This window comes from Lissotriton helveticus, chromosome 10 (genome assembly GCF_964261635.1).
Source record: "Lissotriton helveticus chromosome 10, aLisHel1.1, whole genome shotgun sequence".
Taxonomy (NCBI): Eukaryota; Metazoa; Chordata; class Amphibia; order Caudata; family Salamandridae; genus Lissotriton; species Lissotriton helveticus.
The window spans coordinates 1098208923-1098226361 of record NC_136071.1 but is presented as its reverse complement, the minus strand read 5'-3'; the positions used below and the strand labels follow the sequence as shown (position 1 = coordinate 1098226361).

Here is a 17439-nt window from a genome sequence, read left to right as displayed (position 1 = left end):
CCAAAGGTCACCATGCCGCACCAGTGGTTAGAAGGGAACCTGCCCGTCAGCGCCAGGTGTGCTGTATGCGACCGAACGTGCGGCAGTGTGAGGCGGCTGCAGGACTGGCGGTGTCTCTGGTGCAAGGCCATTGTAAGGACTCTGCTCACCCTTTCTTTATTTTCATGAAAAGTTCTGTCTGTTTCGGCATGTATGTATGTTTCAGTTGGACGTTCATCTAAACGCTTGGCTTCAAGATGTATAGTAGCTCCGATAACATGGTCGGACAAGGTGTCCATAGATGTTGGTGATTTTTAAAGTCACCGGGTGGCACATGACATTAGAAGCCAGATGGATGGGCTACTCACCAAAAGGTATTTTATTACCCTGGACTAAGAGAGCCAGGGACTGTGAGGATGGTGTATCTTATATAAAGGTGTAGTTTCTTGAATGTACCTTTTAGCTCCCCATGGGGCATCTCGTGTGGATGGAGATGTACATATTGAGACGTTCAGGGTAGGGCTAGAAGGATTGTTCTTGATTGAAAAGCTTAAAGAATGGATCTGCTGGTCTTGGTAGCTAAGAGACTAACAGGCACATGCATCAAAGCATTTTGCGCTCGCAAACGGTGCGAATCGCAAAAATCGGCCGTTTGCGATCGCAAAATCTGCTTTTGGAATGCATGAAGGGCGAAGGCCCGCGCAATTTGAGAATTTGCAAATATTTGCAAATTCTCAAATTGCGATTGCATTTAAGGAATCGCATTTTGCGATTCCTTAAATGCAATGCATGAACTTTAAAAAATTGCGATTTCGCAATTAGGGGGAGCAAATTACCATGAGGTTGAACCTCATGGTAATATGCGAAAACTTTGAAAAATGCACTTTTGTGCATTTTTCAAAGTTTCATGTTGTGCACACACATGCCCTTAGGGGATGTGTGTGTACAACATATGTGCACAGATTGATTTCAGGGGTGCAACCGGGTGTCCTTTGGACACCCCTGCACCCTTGAAATCGCATTCTCAGTTTGCGATTCTCTAATTGCTAATCGCAAATTGAGAATGTCTTCCCATTCATTCCTATGGGCCACTAGGCCCATAGGAATGAATGGGGAGGTATTCCTTAATTGCGACTCGCAATTTGCGAGTCGCAATTAAGGAATATTAAGAAATCACTATTTTTTTAGTGATTTCTTGATGCATTGCATTTTGCGATTCCTTAATTGCGATTCCTTATTTTTCGCAATTAAGGAATCGCAAAAAGCAATATTGATGCATGTGCCTGTAAGAGGAGACACTTAACAATGTGTAATGGCTCACTTTAAACCGCTGTTCTGGACAACCACAGAAATGCAGATAGAACACGTGTGCTTTTAATTTCGGTGGATTGTAGTCTTAGGCACCCATCACTTTGGTGATTTCTAAGATGTTGCTTACTATTTGTTATAAAAGTAAGTAAAGACTTGCCGCGAGATTGTCGTAAGCACCACTTCTGTGGTCAGGAATAGTCATTTTTCCTTCCTTCTCTTATTGGGATCTTCCAGTCAAAAGAAAGTGCAGAAAAGGTGCACTCTTTCCTATCCTCTGATTGGTTGATCAACCTGCCGCAATGCACAGCCAAGGACAAGAGAAGGATGCAGTGAGGACAGAACCGACCCTTGTCTTTGTTATTTCCTGATCACCAGGTTCACAGCGCCTGCAAAGAACATCTGGGAAAGAAATGCCCATTAGGACAGTGCAAAGTGTCCATCATCCCGCCCACTGCCCTGAACAGCATCGACTCAGACGGTGAGTACTGGCCCAGCCAACTGGGTGTAAAGTGGGAGTATGTTCGCATGCGCATGTACCGGGCAGGTGTATCGCTTCGAGGCTGTCTATAACCACATGCTTATATGAGTTTTCTGTGTGCTTTCCCAATGTGGTCATATGTTGGAAAAGAGGGGGATGAGCATGATGTTCAGTACATTGGTTAGAAGGGAATGAAACAGAACATAGACTTTTTTTTTTTGAGGAGTTTTAAATAGCGAGAACATGAGCCACAAGTGTCAGAGCGCTTTACAGAGTAACCACAACCAGATAACGCGAGGAACATAAAGAGTAAAGAAAAATACATAGTAATGATAAAAAGAGTACAGTGGCATATGTAAACAAAATAGAAGCAATTACTCAGGTTAAATAATTGCACATATAAAATACAAAGTAACAGAATATAAAAGATGTAAACAAAACAATATACAGTAGAATATGTGAATGCTAAGTTCTGAGGTTGAAAAAGGAAGGAGTTACAAGGTGGGGGAGAGTAGAGGCTTACTTTTCCCAGAGGTAGTGATGTGCAGGTTATGTGGGGGGAGGGGGGTTGGGGAACCAGTGGCTTAGTCCCAGTGAGAGAGGAACTTGTTAGATAGAAACATGTTTACTTCTTTCTGGAAGAGAGGTGTGGATGGGTTGGATCTGATCTCTGTGGGTAGAGAGTTCCAAATGTTTGGGGCCATTACAGAGGTTGTAAGTTTTCTTTTTCTTGACTTTTTGTGGTTTGAGAAGTAAGGAGATTGTGCTTTTGGAGGATCTATTTCCTCCCAGTAGGGTCAGTTCCTGGGACAGGTAGGAGGGGGTATTGTGGTGCAACATTGCACAATTTATTGCTGGGTCACCTTTTGTACCTAAAGTGCTGTATTACCACAGGTTGAAGCGTAGAGATCTCGGGCACTCGCATTTCAGACATGGGCAGTGCACCCAATTTGACATAGAAATGCAGAAATGTCATTACTGGTTTTGTAAAATGAATGTGAAGTTATGACAATTGCCTAGCATGATATATTTTATGCATTTGCAAATTTAGTAATGGGGGTTGCCTTGTAGATGCTTCTGAATGGGCATCCTTGAGAGATTGTGGTGCTACATAAAGAGAAAACAGAATGATGAGGTGTTGGTCTCTCAGATGGAATGTGTCCCATTTTTGGCTCCAGGTTATGTTCAGTAAAGTCCAAACAAACACATTATGAATGAGAATTCAAGTTTCCTTTCGAATTTGTACTCTAGAGGTGTTTTCCTTGCATCGCTGCCTATCAAAGACCTCTTATCGAGCCCTCAGAGAGTTCAAATCTTCTTAAAGTCACAGATCTCTGGCTGTACCACTGATATAAGACTGGAGTCCTCAAAACTTCAGGAATAAGTCAATGTATACCATTCTTCCATCTACCCATTCTCATCCCATGGGGAAAAATAAGGATCTTGTTATTGGATAAACATGGATGAGTCGAGAGAGGTGCACAAGAAGAGCCAGAGCGGGTTTGGGTACCAGGTGTCGATAGGTGGATGGCGATGTGGAGTTGTGTCCTTGACAGTTTCTTGTCTTGTCCTCATGTCAAAGGAACTCTAAACTTCAGTCACCCTATTAGATTGGCATTCAGATTCTCTGGCTAGACTTTACCTGTCCACAATAAGTCTTAGCATCAAATGCATGATACGAGACACCGCTCACTGCACCTGATACATCGAGTCAAAATCCCATCTCTCAAAACAGACTTCACGTACAAGAAATGACTCAATAACGCGACAGTCCTGTCCTGTTCCGGTTCTGACTGCCCTTGCTTTTCTCTGCCTTGCAAGGCTTCTGCAAAATGAATTGCGAAGAAGGTCTGCCCACACCCTCACCTACCATTCGTTCCTTGTCACGACATAGTTCATTTAATATTTCCTCCGTCACGCTTACCACTCAAGGATGATGCCAGGGGTTGCTGTCCTTCCACTAATGCTTTGTGAAAAGCTCTTTAGAGTCTCCTTGGGAAGCCTTGTGTTAGGCAGGCTGAAGGCATGACAATGGTAGCCGGAAAGCCGGAAGTGTGCAGTCGCTCAACGCCTGCTAATGCACAACAAGGACTCAGCTTTTATTTAGATGGACAAATCCCTTTGAAATCAAAGCTTTGGTGTACAGTGAGCTAGAAAGGCATTTCTGCTTTTATACCTTGGTGGGGAAGATACTTCTGCTGCAGAAGGATTGACTAGATACCCAAATGGTTTTAGGAGTCAGATTATGCAAGTGCTGGTGGAGTACTGCGGGCAATTATGCAGTGGCAGCTCCTCCACAATGGCGGAGGAGCGTCGCCCCTCTGCCAGGCACAGAGCCAGCAAACGAAAAATAAAATGATGTTCTAGCATCATTCTGTTTTTCGTTTTCCAGCTTGTGCATGGGGTGGCGGGGCACAGGTGGGTGGAGGAGTGCTTGCGCACTCCCTAAGTGCTCATGTGTATTTGGCCAAACACACATGTGCACTTAGGTTTCTCCAGCCCGGCTGCAATCAGCAGCCAAGCTGGAGAAACCCCCACAGACTCCCTGGTCTGAGCAGAGCAGCACAGGGATTGGCTGGGAGTCTTTCCTAGGGGCTGCTGGGACCCAGGAAGAGGCCAGCAGGAGCGACCCGGCAGGCGGCCGGCGGGATCAGGTACGTTTTTAAAATTATTATTAACCTCCCACGCCCCTTACCCCTGCGCTCGCACTTCCACACCCACCCCACATTTCCCCCACCCTTTGTTGATGGTGGCTGCCGCTGCAATAATGCACACGTTTTGTGCTCCGGGGGCTCTTCTGCAAAACAGAAGAGGCTTCATATACTTCTTGCGTGGCCCCTTATGTAATGGACATTACACTTGCAAACATTTCATGCAGTGTGGAAGAGGAAGTCCAACATTTGCCAGAAGCATAGCCCGATGCAAATAAGGAAATGCATTTCCCTTTCCACTCGTGACCTAGGAGGTGGCACATATTTAGCACACCCGCATGTGGGGACGATTTAGAAAGAGCAGAGAACACACAAGGGACTGATGAGGGACATTCTACTCTCACAAAGATGGGTAATACTCTTAGAGAGTGCTAACCTCATTGGGCAATTAGTCAGAGTATGTGGAAAAAGTCCACACTGTTTAGTGTGGTGGTTCTGTCGTACATTTTTCCAGTAGGGACCGTGAGGTGGTCCCAAACAGGAAAACAAAGAAATTACCTTTCCATGCACTGAGAGAAAACTTAGGGTGACTCAGGAACATTTCCTTTTTGTTTTTCAATAACAAAATCCCACCTTGGGAGGTTGTTTTAGAAAAACAAAAAACACTGCTAAGCGTGTGAATTAAGCATGGTGTCTGCTCAGCAAAGCATCAGTGCCTTCAATGGAGCCACCGCTGCAACAGCTCTGCCTCCTGGTGGAAATCCTGACGCGTGGGCGGTGGTCTACGGCGTAAGACATGCCTCTGCTGACTGGGGGACTCACCTCTGTACTCTAAATGAGGCCTACTGTCTTGGTTGGCCTCAGAAAATGAGATTCGACCCAGCTCTTCTTTTCTTCTAGTCACATATTTGGCAGCATTGCTTCACCGGTGGAAAAGATGCTGCACTATAACCACGGCTACAAATAATATTGTCGGTCAAAACTAGGTGAAAAATTATTTACCTTCCATTTTATCAAGGGAGGTACGAGTGCTCCGCCACACCATCAACCGCTCCCTGGCGACCGCCTCATTCCCTGATGACTGGAAACACGCCGAGGTCAACCCCCCCCTGAGGAAACCCTCGGCAGACCCCACCGACCTCAAAAACTACAGACCCATCTCCCTGCTCCTGTTCCCTGCGAAAGTTATCGAGAAAGCCATCAACAGCTAACTCGGCTTTCCTCGATGAGCACAACATCCTCGACTCCTCCCAATCCGGCTTCAGGAAAAACCACAGTACGGAAACCACCCTCCTCGACGCAACAGACGACATCCGCACCCTACTGGACAAAGGAGAAACAGTAGCCCTCATCCTCCTCGACCTCTCAGCGGCATTCAACACAGACAAAGTCTCCCACTGCACCCTAATACGCAGACTTCACGACGCAGGGATCCAGGACAAGGCCCTCGACTGCATCAGCTCCTTCCTCTCCGGCAGGACGCAGTGGGTCAGACTCCCCCCTTTCCTCCCGGACCCTACCCCTACCAACTGCTGAGTGCCTCAGCGGTCCTTCCTCAGCCCGACGCTCTTCAATGTCTACATGGCTCCGCTTGCCACCATCGTCTAAACCTACGTACTTAGCATTGTGTCATACGCAGATGACACCCAGCTCATCCTCTCCATATCCAACAAACACAACACCACCAGACAAAACTTTCGAGAAGGCATGGAAGCTGTCGCCTAATGGATGAAAAACAGCTGCCTACAACTAAACACCAACAAGAAGTACTCATCTTGGGCCCAAATTCTGATGCCTGGGACAAGACCTGGTGGCCCCCTGCCCTCGGAAACCCGCCCACTCCCGCGGACCACACGCGCAACCTGGGAATCATCCTGGACTCCGACCTCAAAATGGACCGCCAGATCAACTCTGTCTCATCCTCCTGCTTCCACACCCTCCGCCTCCTACGAAAGACCTTCAAATGGATCCCCCTTGAACACAGAAAGACCGTCACTCATGCCCTGGTCACCAGCAGACTCAACTACGGCAACGCACTCTATGCCGGAATAAACAAAAACCTCACCTGCAAGCTACAGAACATCCAGAACGCCACCGCAAGACTGGTCTTCAACCTGCCAAAACACTGCCACATCTCCCAGCACCTGCCCACACTCCACTGGCTCCCCATTAAGGCAAGAGCCACCTTCAAGATGCTCACCCATGCTCACAAGGCCCTCCACGACACCGGACCAGCATACCTGAACAGCCGACTCAAATTCCACACACCCCAAAAGCCCCTATGATCAGCCCAACTCTCCTACGCCATGGTCCCAAACACCAGAAAAACCAGATCAGGAGGCCACTCCTTCTCCTTCCTCGCGGCCAAGGCCTGGAACGCCCTTCCGCTCCACCTCAGACAGGCAACATCACTTCCCATCTTCGTAAGAGACCTCAAGACATGGCTCTTCGACGGACCCCCTCCTTGATGGACGAGAACCTGCACCCTACCGCCTGCGGCTTGAGACCCTTACGGGTGAGTAGTCACGCTTAACAAACTCCTGATTGATTGATTGATTGATTGACAAGTGTGTCTGTGCATTACTGCAGTGAACTCTATGTAATTTTGGAAATTATTTCTGTGATATTCAAGTCAAGTCAAAACCACTTTATTCGATTTAGTTAAAAATCATAAAAGCATTCTACAATCACATCACAAGAAGGGCAATACAAATTCATAGCAAATACAAGAATCATCAATCAGTAGTATTTACATATACATAGAAAAGCATGATATGAGGAAACATCAACAATAATTAATTAATATACATTATAAAAATATATCATAAAAAGAGTGAGTACTCGATAAAATAGACATTTAAATGTAAACGACATCCATTTCAATCTTCTTCACAAAACACTAATATTAGCATTTTTAAGTCTTTTCCTCCTGATCCTAACCGCAGCAACGAGGTAATTGGCCACGCTAAACATGACCAGCGCAGAATCCAATAATTGAAGATACAGGAGAGCAGGTTTTGCCTGGTAAAAAGCTTTGTCCTTCAAAAGTGGTACCAAGTATTTCTGTCTGGGCTCCGCAAAAAAATTACAAAATAACATAAAATGCATATTATTTTGTGTAGAAAAACTATCACAATTGCAGACAGGAGCATCTTCCTCCTTAAACCAACCCTGACTATCACACAAAACTGTGTAAATCTGGTTAAACCGGAGTTTAACCAGAAGCCACCTATGAAAGGGGAATTGACGATAGTAAGGTACGGTTGTATAGTAAGACGGGTAATGGTCAGGTAGTGGGCTCTAACCGTTGGCTTGACTAGTTGGCGTTCCTCCCTCTCCACATTTTTCAATAATATAAAATTGGCCTTCACCCAATCTAAATCAGATTTCTTTAGACCCTGAGGGGCCTGAAAAATATCAGGACGTCCCAGGTCCAGAGAGCATTTTTGTATATATGAAAGCCAAGTAATGTTTTTATAGTTATCTAATTTTAGACAGTCCACCAGTATTTTATGATTTAGACCCAAGTTTTTATTAGTCCAAAGCCTTATCCATAACAAGATAGGGGCCATAAGAAGGGTGTCAGATATATACCCAAGCCCAACTTCCTGGTGAACCGAGTACGTGGCTGTAGATTGGGGAAGCCCTAAGGTGGAACACAGGAACTTATTTTCTTCCCTTTGAACTGGTTCACTATTTACATAGCCCCACAAACCCGAGCCGTACCTGGCTATTGCCACTGATTTTGCCCTGTACAAGTTAAGTAAGGCACCTGTTGGCTTCCCGCCCAATCTCCTGGCAAAACTTAGAATAGCAGTGGCCGAGCTTCTGACCGCTTTAGTTTTAGCTACAATTTGCGGAGCCCAACTCCCCTTGGTGTCAAAGATTACACCCAGGTACGTGAAAATTTTAACATTAGTGATCACGTCACCATTACAGTAAAACTGTTTGGAGTTGTTTTTTCCAGCCCCAAAAGCCATGACGTGTGATTTGGAGTTGTTTATCACTAAGTCTAATGATAGCATAAAATCGTTAAAAGCATTTAAAAGTTTTTGCAGACCTATAGGGGTCCGAGCTATTAAAGCTGCGTCATCCGCGTACAGGAGAACCGGAATACGAGTTTCCCCTGCACGCGGAGTATCCAAAGTAGCAGTTAAAAGAGTTTCCTCGAGTGAATTTATATACAAAGTGAACAGCATAGGCGCAAGAATGCAGCCCTGCCGCACGCCCCTGCTGGATTTGAACCAAGCGGTACAATTACCTTCTTGGTCCATTCTAATTGCAGCTTTTAAATCTTTGTGTAAATCTGCCAAAAAATATACAAGGGGAGGATCAAGACCCAGTTTTAACAACATGGTCCACAGCCGAGCTCTATTCACCAAATCAAAAGCTGTGGACAGGTCCATAAAAGCAACAAAAATTGACCCTTTTTTAACAGTTGTGTATTTCGAAATTAACAAGTGAAGATTTAAGCATTGGTCCTCAGTCCCTCTCCCAGCACGAAACCCATATTGGGCATCTACTAGGATATTATTGTCTATGGACCAGGTGTTAATTCTAGCAAGCAGGACTTTGCCCAAAATCTTCATTGAAGAATCGAATCACGAAATTGGTCGAAAACACTTAGGGTCGCTTCTAAGACCCTTTTTAAAAATAGGTACTATAATAGCACATGACCATGTTTTAGGCAAACCCCCCTCATACACACAATTAAAAACATTAGCTAAAATCTCAGCCCACATCCCAGAATTAAGTTTGTATAAGTCCAGGGGTACCCCATCCGGGCCCGGGGCTTTATTTACAGCTGAGCCTAAAATTGCCATCTCTACTTCTGATTTGGTAAAATATAATTTGGTGGGAGACGATGAGGAGTAAGGTATTTTAAACGCCTCGGCAATTTCATCAGAGCCATATATATTAGAAAAATGGTTAATCCAGTCAGCTTCCGGGATGTTAATTTCAAGATCCACATTGTTAGTGTGGGAGAACAAAGGATTATTAATTATAGCCCAAAATTTGGAGCTATGTTTGAGGGTTACGGGGTCCATCAAAGAGTCCCATGCTTCATCTTTGATGGCTTTTTTCCGAAGTTTAACTGTCAAAGCATATTGTCTTCTTAAGTGTGCCACCAAATGCCTATCTCTAGGGAATTGTTTTAGACCCTTCAGCAAAGCTGAGTGTGCCTGTGAGCAAGAGTGATCAAACCATCTACACACTGGAGCAGAACCCCTCCCTGGTTTAGCTCTAAGCTCTTTTTCGACTCTAGCACAGATAGCATCAAAGGCACTCACGACTTCCCCTCCCCTCATCTCTCTATTCCTACATTTCCCAATTTCGACTCCCATTTCTTGAACAATAAGACCATGAAAATCCTCTGGACAGACTTTACACCATTTAAGGCGTCTACCCTGATCTTTACTCCTCACGTCCCTTATAGAGGTAGCCCTTAATACTCCTTTATTCAAACCAGAAAGAGCATCCAAAACCAATAACACAGGGTTGTGGTTACTAAACCCACTTACAATTGCGTTATAAAACAATACATAACGAAGGAGCCCTGAAGACATAAAAAAGTAGTCGATAATCGATTCACTGCCCCTTGCGTTATACGTGACCACTCGGTTTGTTGTGTCCGAGACCCCTGGTTCATATAGATCATTTGATGATAGCAAGTTTTCCATTGCCACACCCTTAGGGCTATGTTCAAAGTGTGGCGGTGAAGTATTATCAGGACCGTTATCATCAATAATCTGGCAATGAGACTCACACAAATGAACATTAAAATCACCCATCATTATACACTGAACAAAAGTGGTTTGTTTAGACATATATTTACTTAAAAAGTCCGATAAACCATCTAAAACAAAGTTTGGGGGCCCCCCCTGCATAGAATTATAGCAGTTTATTAATACAATCTTATTCTTCTCCGCCAAACAAATTTCCACCAGCTGAAAGTAATGAGAAGAACTAGGAATTTCTCTAACATTACCTGCAATTTTAACTGAAACAAGGAATAGCAAACCCCCTCTGTCCCTACCCGATGCTGAGCTCTGGGCATCAACAGAGAAAGAAGTATAACCTTCAACCCAGAAGCTTTTATCTTTCATCCAGGTTTCTTGTAAGGCAACTATATCATGGCTCTTCACTGATTTTAACCAAATTGGGTCATCTTGTTTTGCCCGTAGGCCAGCAATGTTCCATGATAATAACCGTATGTGCCCTCCACCTAACTGTAATGGGTCGTTTATAACGGTTTCAACTCTGACATCAGGAAGGGTCATATCAGTATTGCCTGGGAGTTGGCGAATCTGGTTTTCTTGTTCAGGTACAGGTTCTAGTCATTCAATGTCTATTCTATCAGCTAATGCCGAAAACATGTTTGACAATGGTAGATCGTTGGAGGGTGTATTCCTTACAACATTTACTACACCATTACCTTTGATTGGCTTAGTCATCCAGACATTAGTAGGCATAGGTGAGATAAGATTATCCTCTGCCCAGATATTGTCAGTAAACTGTGACTTATTGTTCTCATTTACAACTGGCCTATCAAATCGGGGATAAAAGAAGCCAAGAGGCATCGCCCGGACCCCTTTACATACAGGATCCAGAGGGGAGTCATCCCAGAAAAGTCGACTAGCGACATTCTTGGATTTGAAATTTACAATGACACAATCTCCAGATACCTCTTTCTTGCTTCTACCCACCCAGTTGACCCGTCTACTTGTCACAATATTGTCTGCGATGTTACTTTCCCCCGTGCAATTAGCATTACACCATTTTTTAACGTTCCTCAGCAGGGTCTCCTGTTGTTCTACCACCCCATCTTCAATTTCAGGCACGTTAACCAAAATTGCGACAAAAGGTGTTGCCTCCGGGGGTAAATTTATTGGAGGTACCCTTTTTTCCACAGCCCCCCACTGGGTTCTAGGCCTTGTGGAGCAGCTTGCACTGTGGCCGGCCTTTGTCGTGGGAATATATATTCCATTATCTACTTTCCCTTTTTGTGGCACCGGTTTAACGATAGGTAGAAGAGGAATATTGACTGGCCTAGTTATCGGTGGGTCACAAACTTTAGGGGCAGGGACCTGCACAATTGAAGAACATGGAGCTAGGGGCATAGGGAAGGCAGGTGCCCGAGTATTAAGAACATCATTAATACGATCACATTTTGCCATAAGGTTCTTAACACAGTCCTTTAGAGTTTCAGTAATGTCTGAGGCAATCTGAATTAAAGCAGTCTCAAGTCTATCTGTGAAAAGTTTTTCCACTAGGGCCATAATGCCTTCCTCCGTCAGAAGGATTGGCTGGGCAAAGCCAGCCCTAGTTAAAACAGACCTTCCAACATCCCCAGTGTTCGTAGGGAAGTTAGGTATCTGTCTGAGCACGGGACCCCCTGACAGTATCACAGTTTCAGATACAGCCGGACATGGAAGAACTGTTGCGGGTAATGGTGAAGTAGGTCTACAAGCCTCAATGATGACCCGAGGCTCCAATGGAGTACAGTTTATAACAGAAGAGTTAGAAGTATCAACAATCCCGGGGCTGGGAGCAAGGCCCAGTTCACGCTCAGACTCAGCAATCTGCGAAGATAATTCCCCCACCTTTGTAGTTAAGTATGTAAGTATACTTGTAGTATACTTTGGCACCTTCGCTTTAGCTTCATCAGCCGCTGGTGTAACCAATTTGCGCTTACCCATAATGGAAGATGGAAGATGTTACGGACGTGGCCCGTCCCGTCCCTGGTCGTCCTTGGACGGCCTTAGACGGCCCGCCCTTGTCCCGGGCTTCTCCCAGGCGGCTCCCGGGCGGCTCCCGCGCGCGACTCGCGGGTGCGAGGGGCGTTCCGTTCTTTGAAGCGCCTCCGGGCGCTCGTGCGGCGTCACTGCCGCCGCCGGGGCACCTGGGAGTTGTGGTTGCAGGTAGCCGTTAGCCGTTCCCCTCACGGCGGTGGTAGGGCGCTGTAGCGCTAGGGAGCTGTGCTGTGCGCGTTGGCCGTTCACCTCACGGCTTGTGAAGATTCCCCCTGTGATATGAAAAATGTGTTTTGTTTAGTGCTTTATAATTAAGGCTCCCAGTTTTCCGTTTTCACTAATTTTTACAGATAAATATAGGCGGAAAACAGAGTGTTTTCTGTCTGTATTTATTTTTAAAAGCAGAAAAAAATTGAAAAATTGTCCGTCTAGTGAGTGACTTTCGACGCAGTCCTTCATGAATTCCAATCCAACATCTGAGCAGATAGACAGCATTAGGAGTCAAAAACAGGATGAGTTTTTTTTAAATATATAGGCATATGTTAACGTATTTGTATATATTGCTAATATGAACATGTGGGTGAAGTGTTTTGTTATATTGGCTGCTTAATTTGCTAAAACACAACAGGCATCAAAGTATGCGTGCATATTTTTCAATCAAGTTACTGTGCAAATACACCATGTTACCACTCTATTTATTGTTAAAACACAAAATAAATATGGATAAATACAAATAGGATGGTCAAAAAATAAATATGGATAAATACAGACGGAAATGTTGGAAAAATAAATACCATAAAACCAGGAGCTCTATTTATAATTAGGGCTCCTGGTTTTATGTTTTTTTTGTATTTCCATCTGTATGTATCCCTAGTTATTTTTTGCCATTTTATTGGTATTTAGTCATATTTATTTTCTGTTTTGAGAATAAATGGTGTTGTAAAATGGTATTTATTCACATTTATTTAACTGATAAACATGCACTCGTATTTTAATGCCTTTTGCGTTTTAGCAAATTAAGCACCCAAATATAACAAAACACTACACTGACAGGTAAAAATTAGCATCACATAGAAATATATTTTAACATATACCTGTATTTAAGGGCATCTGACCCTGTTTTTAATTCCCCATAGTGTCTACCTGTTTAGCAGGTGGTTTGGAATTCATGAAGAACAATAAGGAGAGTCACTTACAAAAAGCACAATTTTCTGTATTTTTCCACTTTTAAAAATAAATACGACAGGAAATAGTTTGTTTTCTGTCTGTATTTATCTGTAAAAATCAGTAAAAAGGGAAAACTGGAATCCTTTTTTATAATACAGTTCTGTTGTTTGAATATCTGTAGCTAGCACCTTACCACTACCAGTTTAATTATGCTGGACCTCCGAAGACTGGATGGCTGAGTCTGCTCGGCCGGATCACCTTGATGGCTTTTACCGCACACCTCAGTGAAATGTGAGGGAGAGAGAGTCCAGTTCAAGAGGCCTCTTGGTACCACTTTGTGGTTGTGTCCGGATTCCTGATGTTCACTGAGCGCTTCATTTGTTTCCTAATGAATCCAGGATATTGAATGTGTGTAGACTACCAGTCTTGACTTCATTGCATGTGCTTGTTATTCTGAGAGTGTCTTTTCCAGTGCATGTGAAGTGGTGCAGAAGTGCACGTGGTTCCATTAGAAAGGATGCTTATGAAAGCAGCTGACCACCAACCGGCTGATGGAGGATGCACAGGCCTTGAGTCTATAACCGTCTGTCGAGTGCTTGGTTAATCGCTGACCAAAGCTATAACATGTGTTGCTAAAACGGGAGTCAGGAGAAGATGGGGAAAAAAATGGTTAAAACCATTTTATAAAGTGTCATGGCATGAGGGAGCAAAGAGAGAGGAGTGAGGCTCTGATGGGGAAAATCACTGCGCATTAAGTCATATGTCCATACGGAACCGCCACAGACAGATTATATGTAAATCACATAATTTAGCTAATTTAGGGTTCTTAGGTAACTATTCCTAGTGACAGGATAAACTGTGGATGGTCCAACAGGGTCCTCCCGCGGTCATCAAAGTAAGCGCCATTCTGAAAAACCCACGGTTGAACATACGAAATATCTTATATGCTCTTAGCTTCACTAACACGGTGTTGACATAACATGTGATTTATTCTTGTACCTTTTGGTAATGTACTTTTGTCTGTCTAGCCTTCTTCTACCAATTTAATTTCCTATATGTCTTCCTTTTGGTAGAATTTACACACCTAAAAGAGACGAATACCGACACTTTGTCTTTAGGCGGCAATTAACGGCAGGTATTCACAAAGTGTGAATTTACACTCATGAATAAAGTTTACTCCGACTTAAAATTCACACAGCTTGGTCTTAGTTTATGTATGAGTAAATCTTCTCAAAGCTGGTGATTCTAGGATGGTGACACGTGAAAATGTTGGTGAGCACCCACGAACCTTAGTGTGCAGCTGTTCACAATGTTTGCCGGTATTTTCCCATGAGAAAAACAATCTGAGATTGCTCCTGTCAAGAACAGACGTACATCTATTTTGAGGAGGACAGTAGAGAGAGCACCCACAAAACAGATGAGCTGGTGGGACAAAGGGCTTCCATAGCAACAGAAACAAAATAAAGTAAAGCTCTACAAATGCACTTATAAGTCGTATTTACTCAGGTAGGAATGTGGACTTGCTACATCTCTGAATGCAGATATGACAACACGTGAGTAATTCTGAGAAGCTGTGACAGTTGCAGTTTCCTAGTCGCACCCCTTGAAAAACTTTAATACGTGCTAGAAAGTCAACAATTTACGCAAATTCTTAAGTGCAAGCCCACCCCGATTACCAGTGATGGAATTTCATCTGAAGCGAAAAAACTCCAGTTTGGATTCTGCCACATGCAATTCTGGGTGCCTCCGGCATCAGAACTATCAGTCCCGCTAACTCCAAACCGTATAATTCTGGGCTCGGAGACACTGGGCACTGCCTGTTACATGGCGCAGAGGAAGGGACAGTGGGAAGGACTGCTACCGGACCCCTGCTTGACCACTGCAGCAGCACGATGGAGCAGAGAAGCCCAAGCCAGCCCTGATCCATTGTCCTCCTGCCTATCCTCCTAATCCCCACCAGCCTTCACCTGATACTTTCCACCAGCTCAGAGCAGACAGAAAATGTCAGCGGCCTTCTTCCCAGGACAGGGGAAAACCACATAGAAAAGGACCCGGTATCTCCAGGTCGGGAAACATCATTTACAACGAAGTCTTTTCCACGCATGACGTTATCAACGATCCACTTACCCCGCAAACGTCTCTTCAACGCGGGTTCCTTCCACGACCGTCTTTACCACGCAAGTGGTATTCCTTTTGGTCGTCCTGCTTGTAAGTTCTGCGTGGCCTTGGGGGGTTGGGGGGGTCTCCCCCCCATAAAAAAATAAAAAATAAAACGAGCAGGCTACATACATTAAAAAAACGCACTACAGTGTCATTTATAAGTAAAAGAAAAGAGCCGCACCAAAGACGTGGCGTGTACGTCATAATTGTAGTCCTTTTTTAGTTTTGGTAGACGTGTTTTGACGCATATTTCCATGGTGGATGGAAGTAAGAGCTGCTGAACGTAACGTTTTTTAAACGCGATGTTAGAACTTGCGTTCTAAAAAGCTGCGTGGTAAAGCCACTTGCGAAGTAAAATTCGCGTGGTAATGCCATGCGGAGTATTTGTATTCGTGGTAAAGTCATATATTCCTCCAGGTCTCTGTGATTTTTCCCATGTCAGGGAGAAAACTGGTTTTTGATGCAAGTCTGCAGTCTGGAATTGAGGGTTCACGCCCTACAGTATCCCCACCCCAACAGCATCAACATGTTTACATGTTTCCCTATGTTGCATTAGCGCATTTTCCTGTAACTGTTGGTTCCTAGAATTTTGCTCTACTGGCGATTGACCATGTGTGGTGCTTGACTTACTCCAAGGCTTTGCCGGAAACATATTTGAGCATGTTTTGTCAGTAGGACTAATGTACAAGATGTAGGCGTACCTTTTGTGATCAGCTATTGTCTTACTCTTTTGGGGTGTATTTTTAGTGTTTGAATGTCCATCTCCAAACCCCCATTCTTTTAGTAGCAGGCCTTCATCATTTTCCAAACACTCCGCCTCCGACATTTACTACGAAAACGTACACCTCCATGTGAGATCTGAGCACTTGTGGCAGAACCTCTATACATGAGAGATAGGACAGATGGAGGCAAAGGTCTCCGGTAGAGAATTGTTAGTAGACTTGGTGAGTACATGAATAGTACTTCTGGAGCACTAGTTCCATCTCCGACTTGATTTGCCTCTTCACTCACCTCCACATCTGTTCGCCTATGTACCCATACACAGGACTTTAAGTGGGCCGGGTCCTGCCGGTGCTCAGGAGCAGCAGTTCTAAAAAGCAGGTGCTGAGACAGGGCCCTATCGGGCTCTCCGTTTTTGCCCTCACCCTCAGAGTGAAAAAATTGTCTTCATTTTGCAGCAGTTTCGCCCTTCACTGCCTGTGATGTAAGTTTAAAGACACTAGTCATAACTCTTTCAGTCTCAATGTGTCAGAACTGGAGCTTTTTCAATAGTCTATACAACGAAGCTGTAGTTGTTGCTTATTTGTTTTATGCAACTAACAACAATTGACCAAGCCAATAGTCCTAGCTTTTTATAGGTGTAATGTTACTTCTTGTATTATAAATCAGGATGCAATGGCAGAAGCAGTAAAATACCAGTCAGGCAACACACTATGCTAAGAACAGATTTTTAGCTTAAGTGCTTTTAAGCCAAGCCCTTATGTACGACGACCACGCCCCTTTGAGAGACCCCCCCTCCCCCCACACACACACACACACAGTTTTTTCGTCCCACTTAAAGCCTTGCCCATACACCCGTGGCATGTTCTGCAGGGCCCGATAGGAGCTGCAGGGTGACATAGGTGCTGTAGAAAAATACATGAATATGATTCATGCGAGCCGCAGCTTCCTCCTAGCGCCCACCCGAGTGCACGTGGCGCTAGAGAGAAGCAGATGCAGGCCAGTGAGACTCACCCTCACCCACTCGAAGATGGAACCGGCGCGCTGCCTCCAGGAGGCTTTCAGCGGCATGCTTTGCTGATCACCAACATTTTGCTCCCAGTTTAATTTTGTAAAGTGTCGCCCCCCTTTGAAAGCCCACGGCTTGGCTGTGAGTAACAGCGCCCTGGCACCGCCAGCGTGGGCGACGCGCGCTGATGGAAGCTGCGGCTGCTGCATT

At 44.6% G+C, this 17439-nt stretch overlaps 2 protein-coding genes across 15 annotated transcripts in view; one reads left to right on the top strand and one right to left on the bottom strand.

Moving 5' to 3' along the window:
- LOC144785288 (uncharacterized) overlaps positions 1-17439 on the bottom strand; it is an 850769-nt gene that overhangs the window by 574536 nt on the left and 258794 nt on the right. The gene's annotated exons all lie outside the window — the stretch shown is intronic.
- The window catches only part of DGKK (diacylglycerol kinase kappa), a 556369-nt gene that overhangs the window by 412181 nt on the left and 126749 nt on the right, over positions 1-17439 (top strand). For all 14 annotated transcript variants that reach the window (XR_013601700.1, XR_013601701.1, XR_013601702.1 and 11 more), the window contains exons 7-8: positions 7-132; positions 1666-1768. Coding sequence is in view for 11 of the 14 variants with exons in the window: in XM_078663836.1 (XP_078519962.1) it covers positions 7-132; positions 1666-1768 (229 nt within the window). In the remaining 3 variants the exon portion in view is untranslated. The remainder of the gene's footprint in view (positions 1-6; positions 133-1665; positions 1769-17439) is intronic.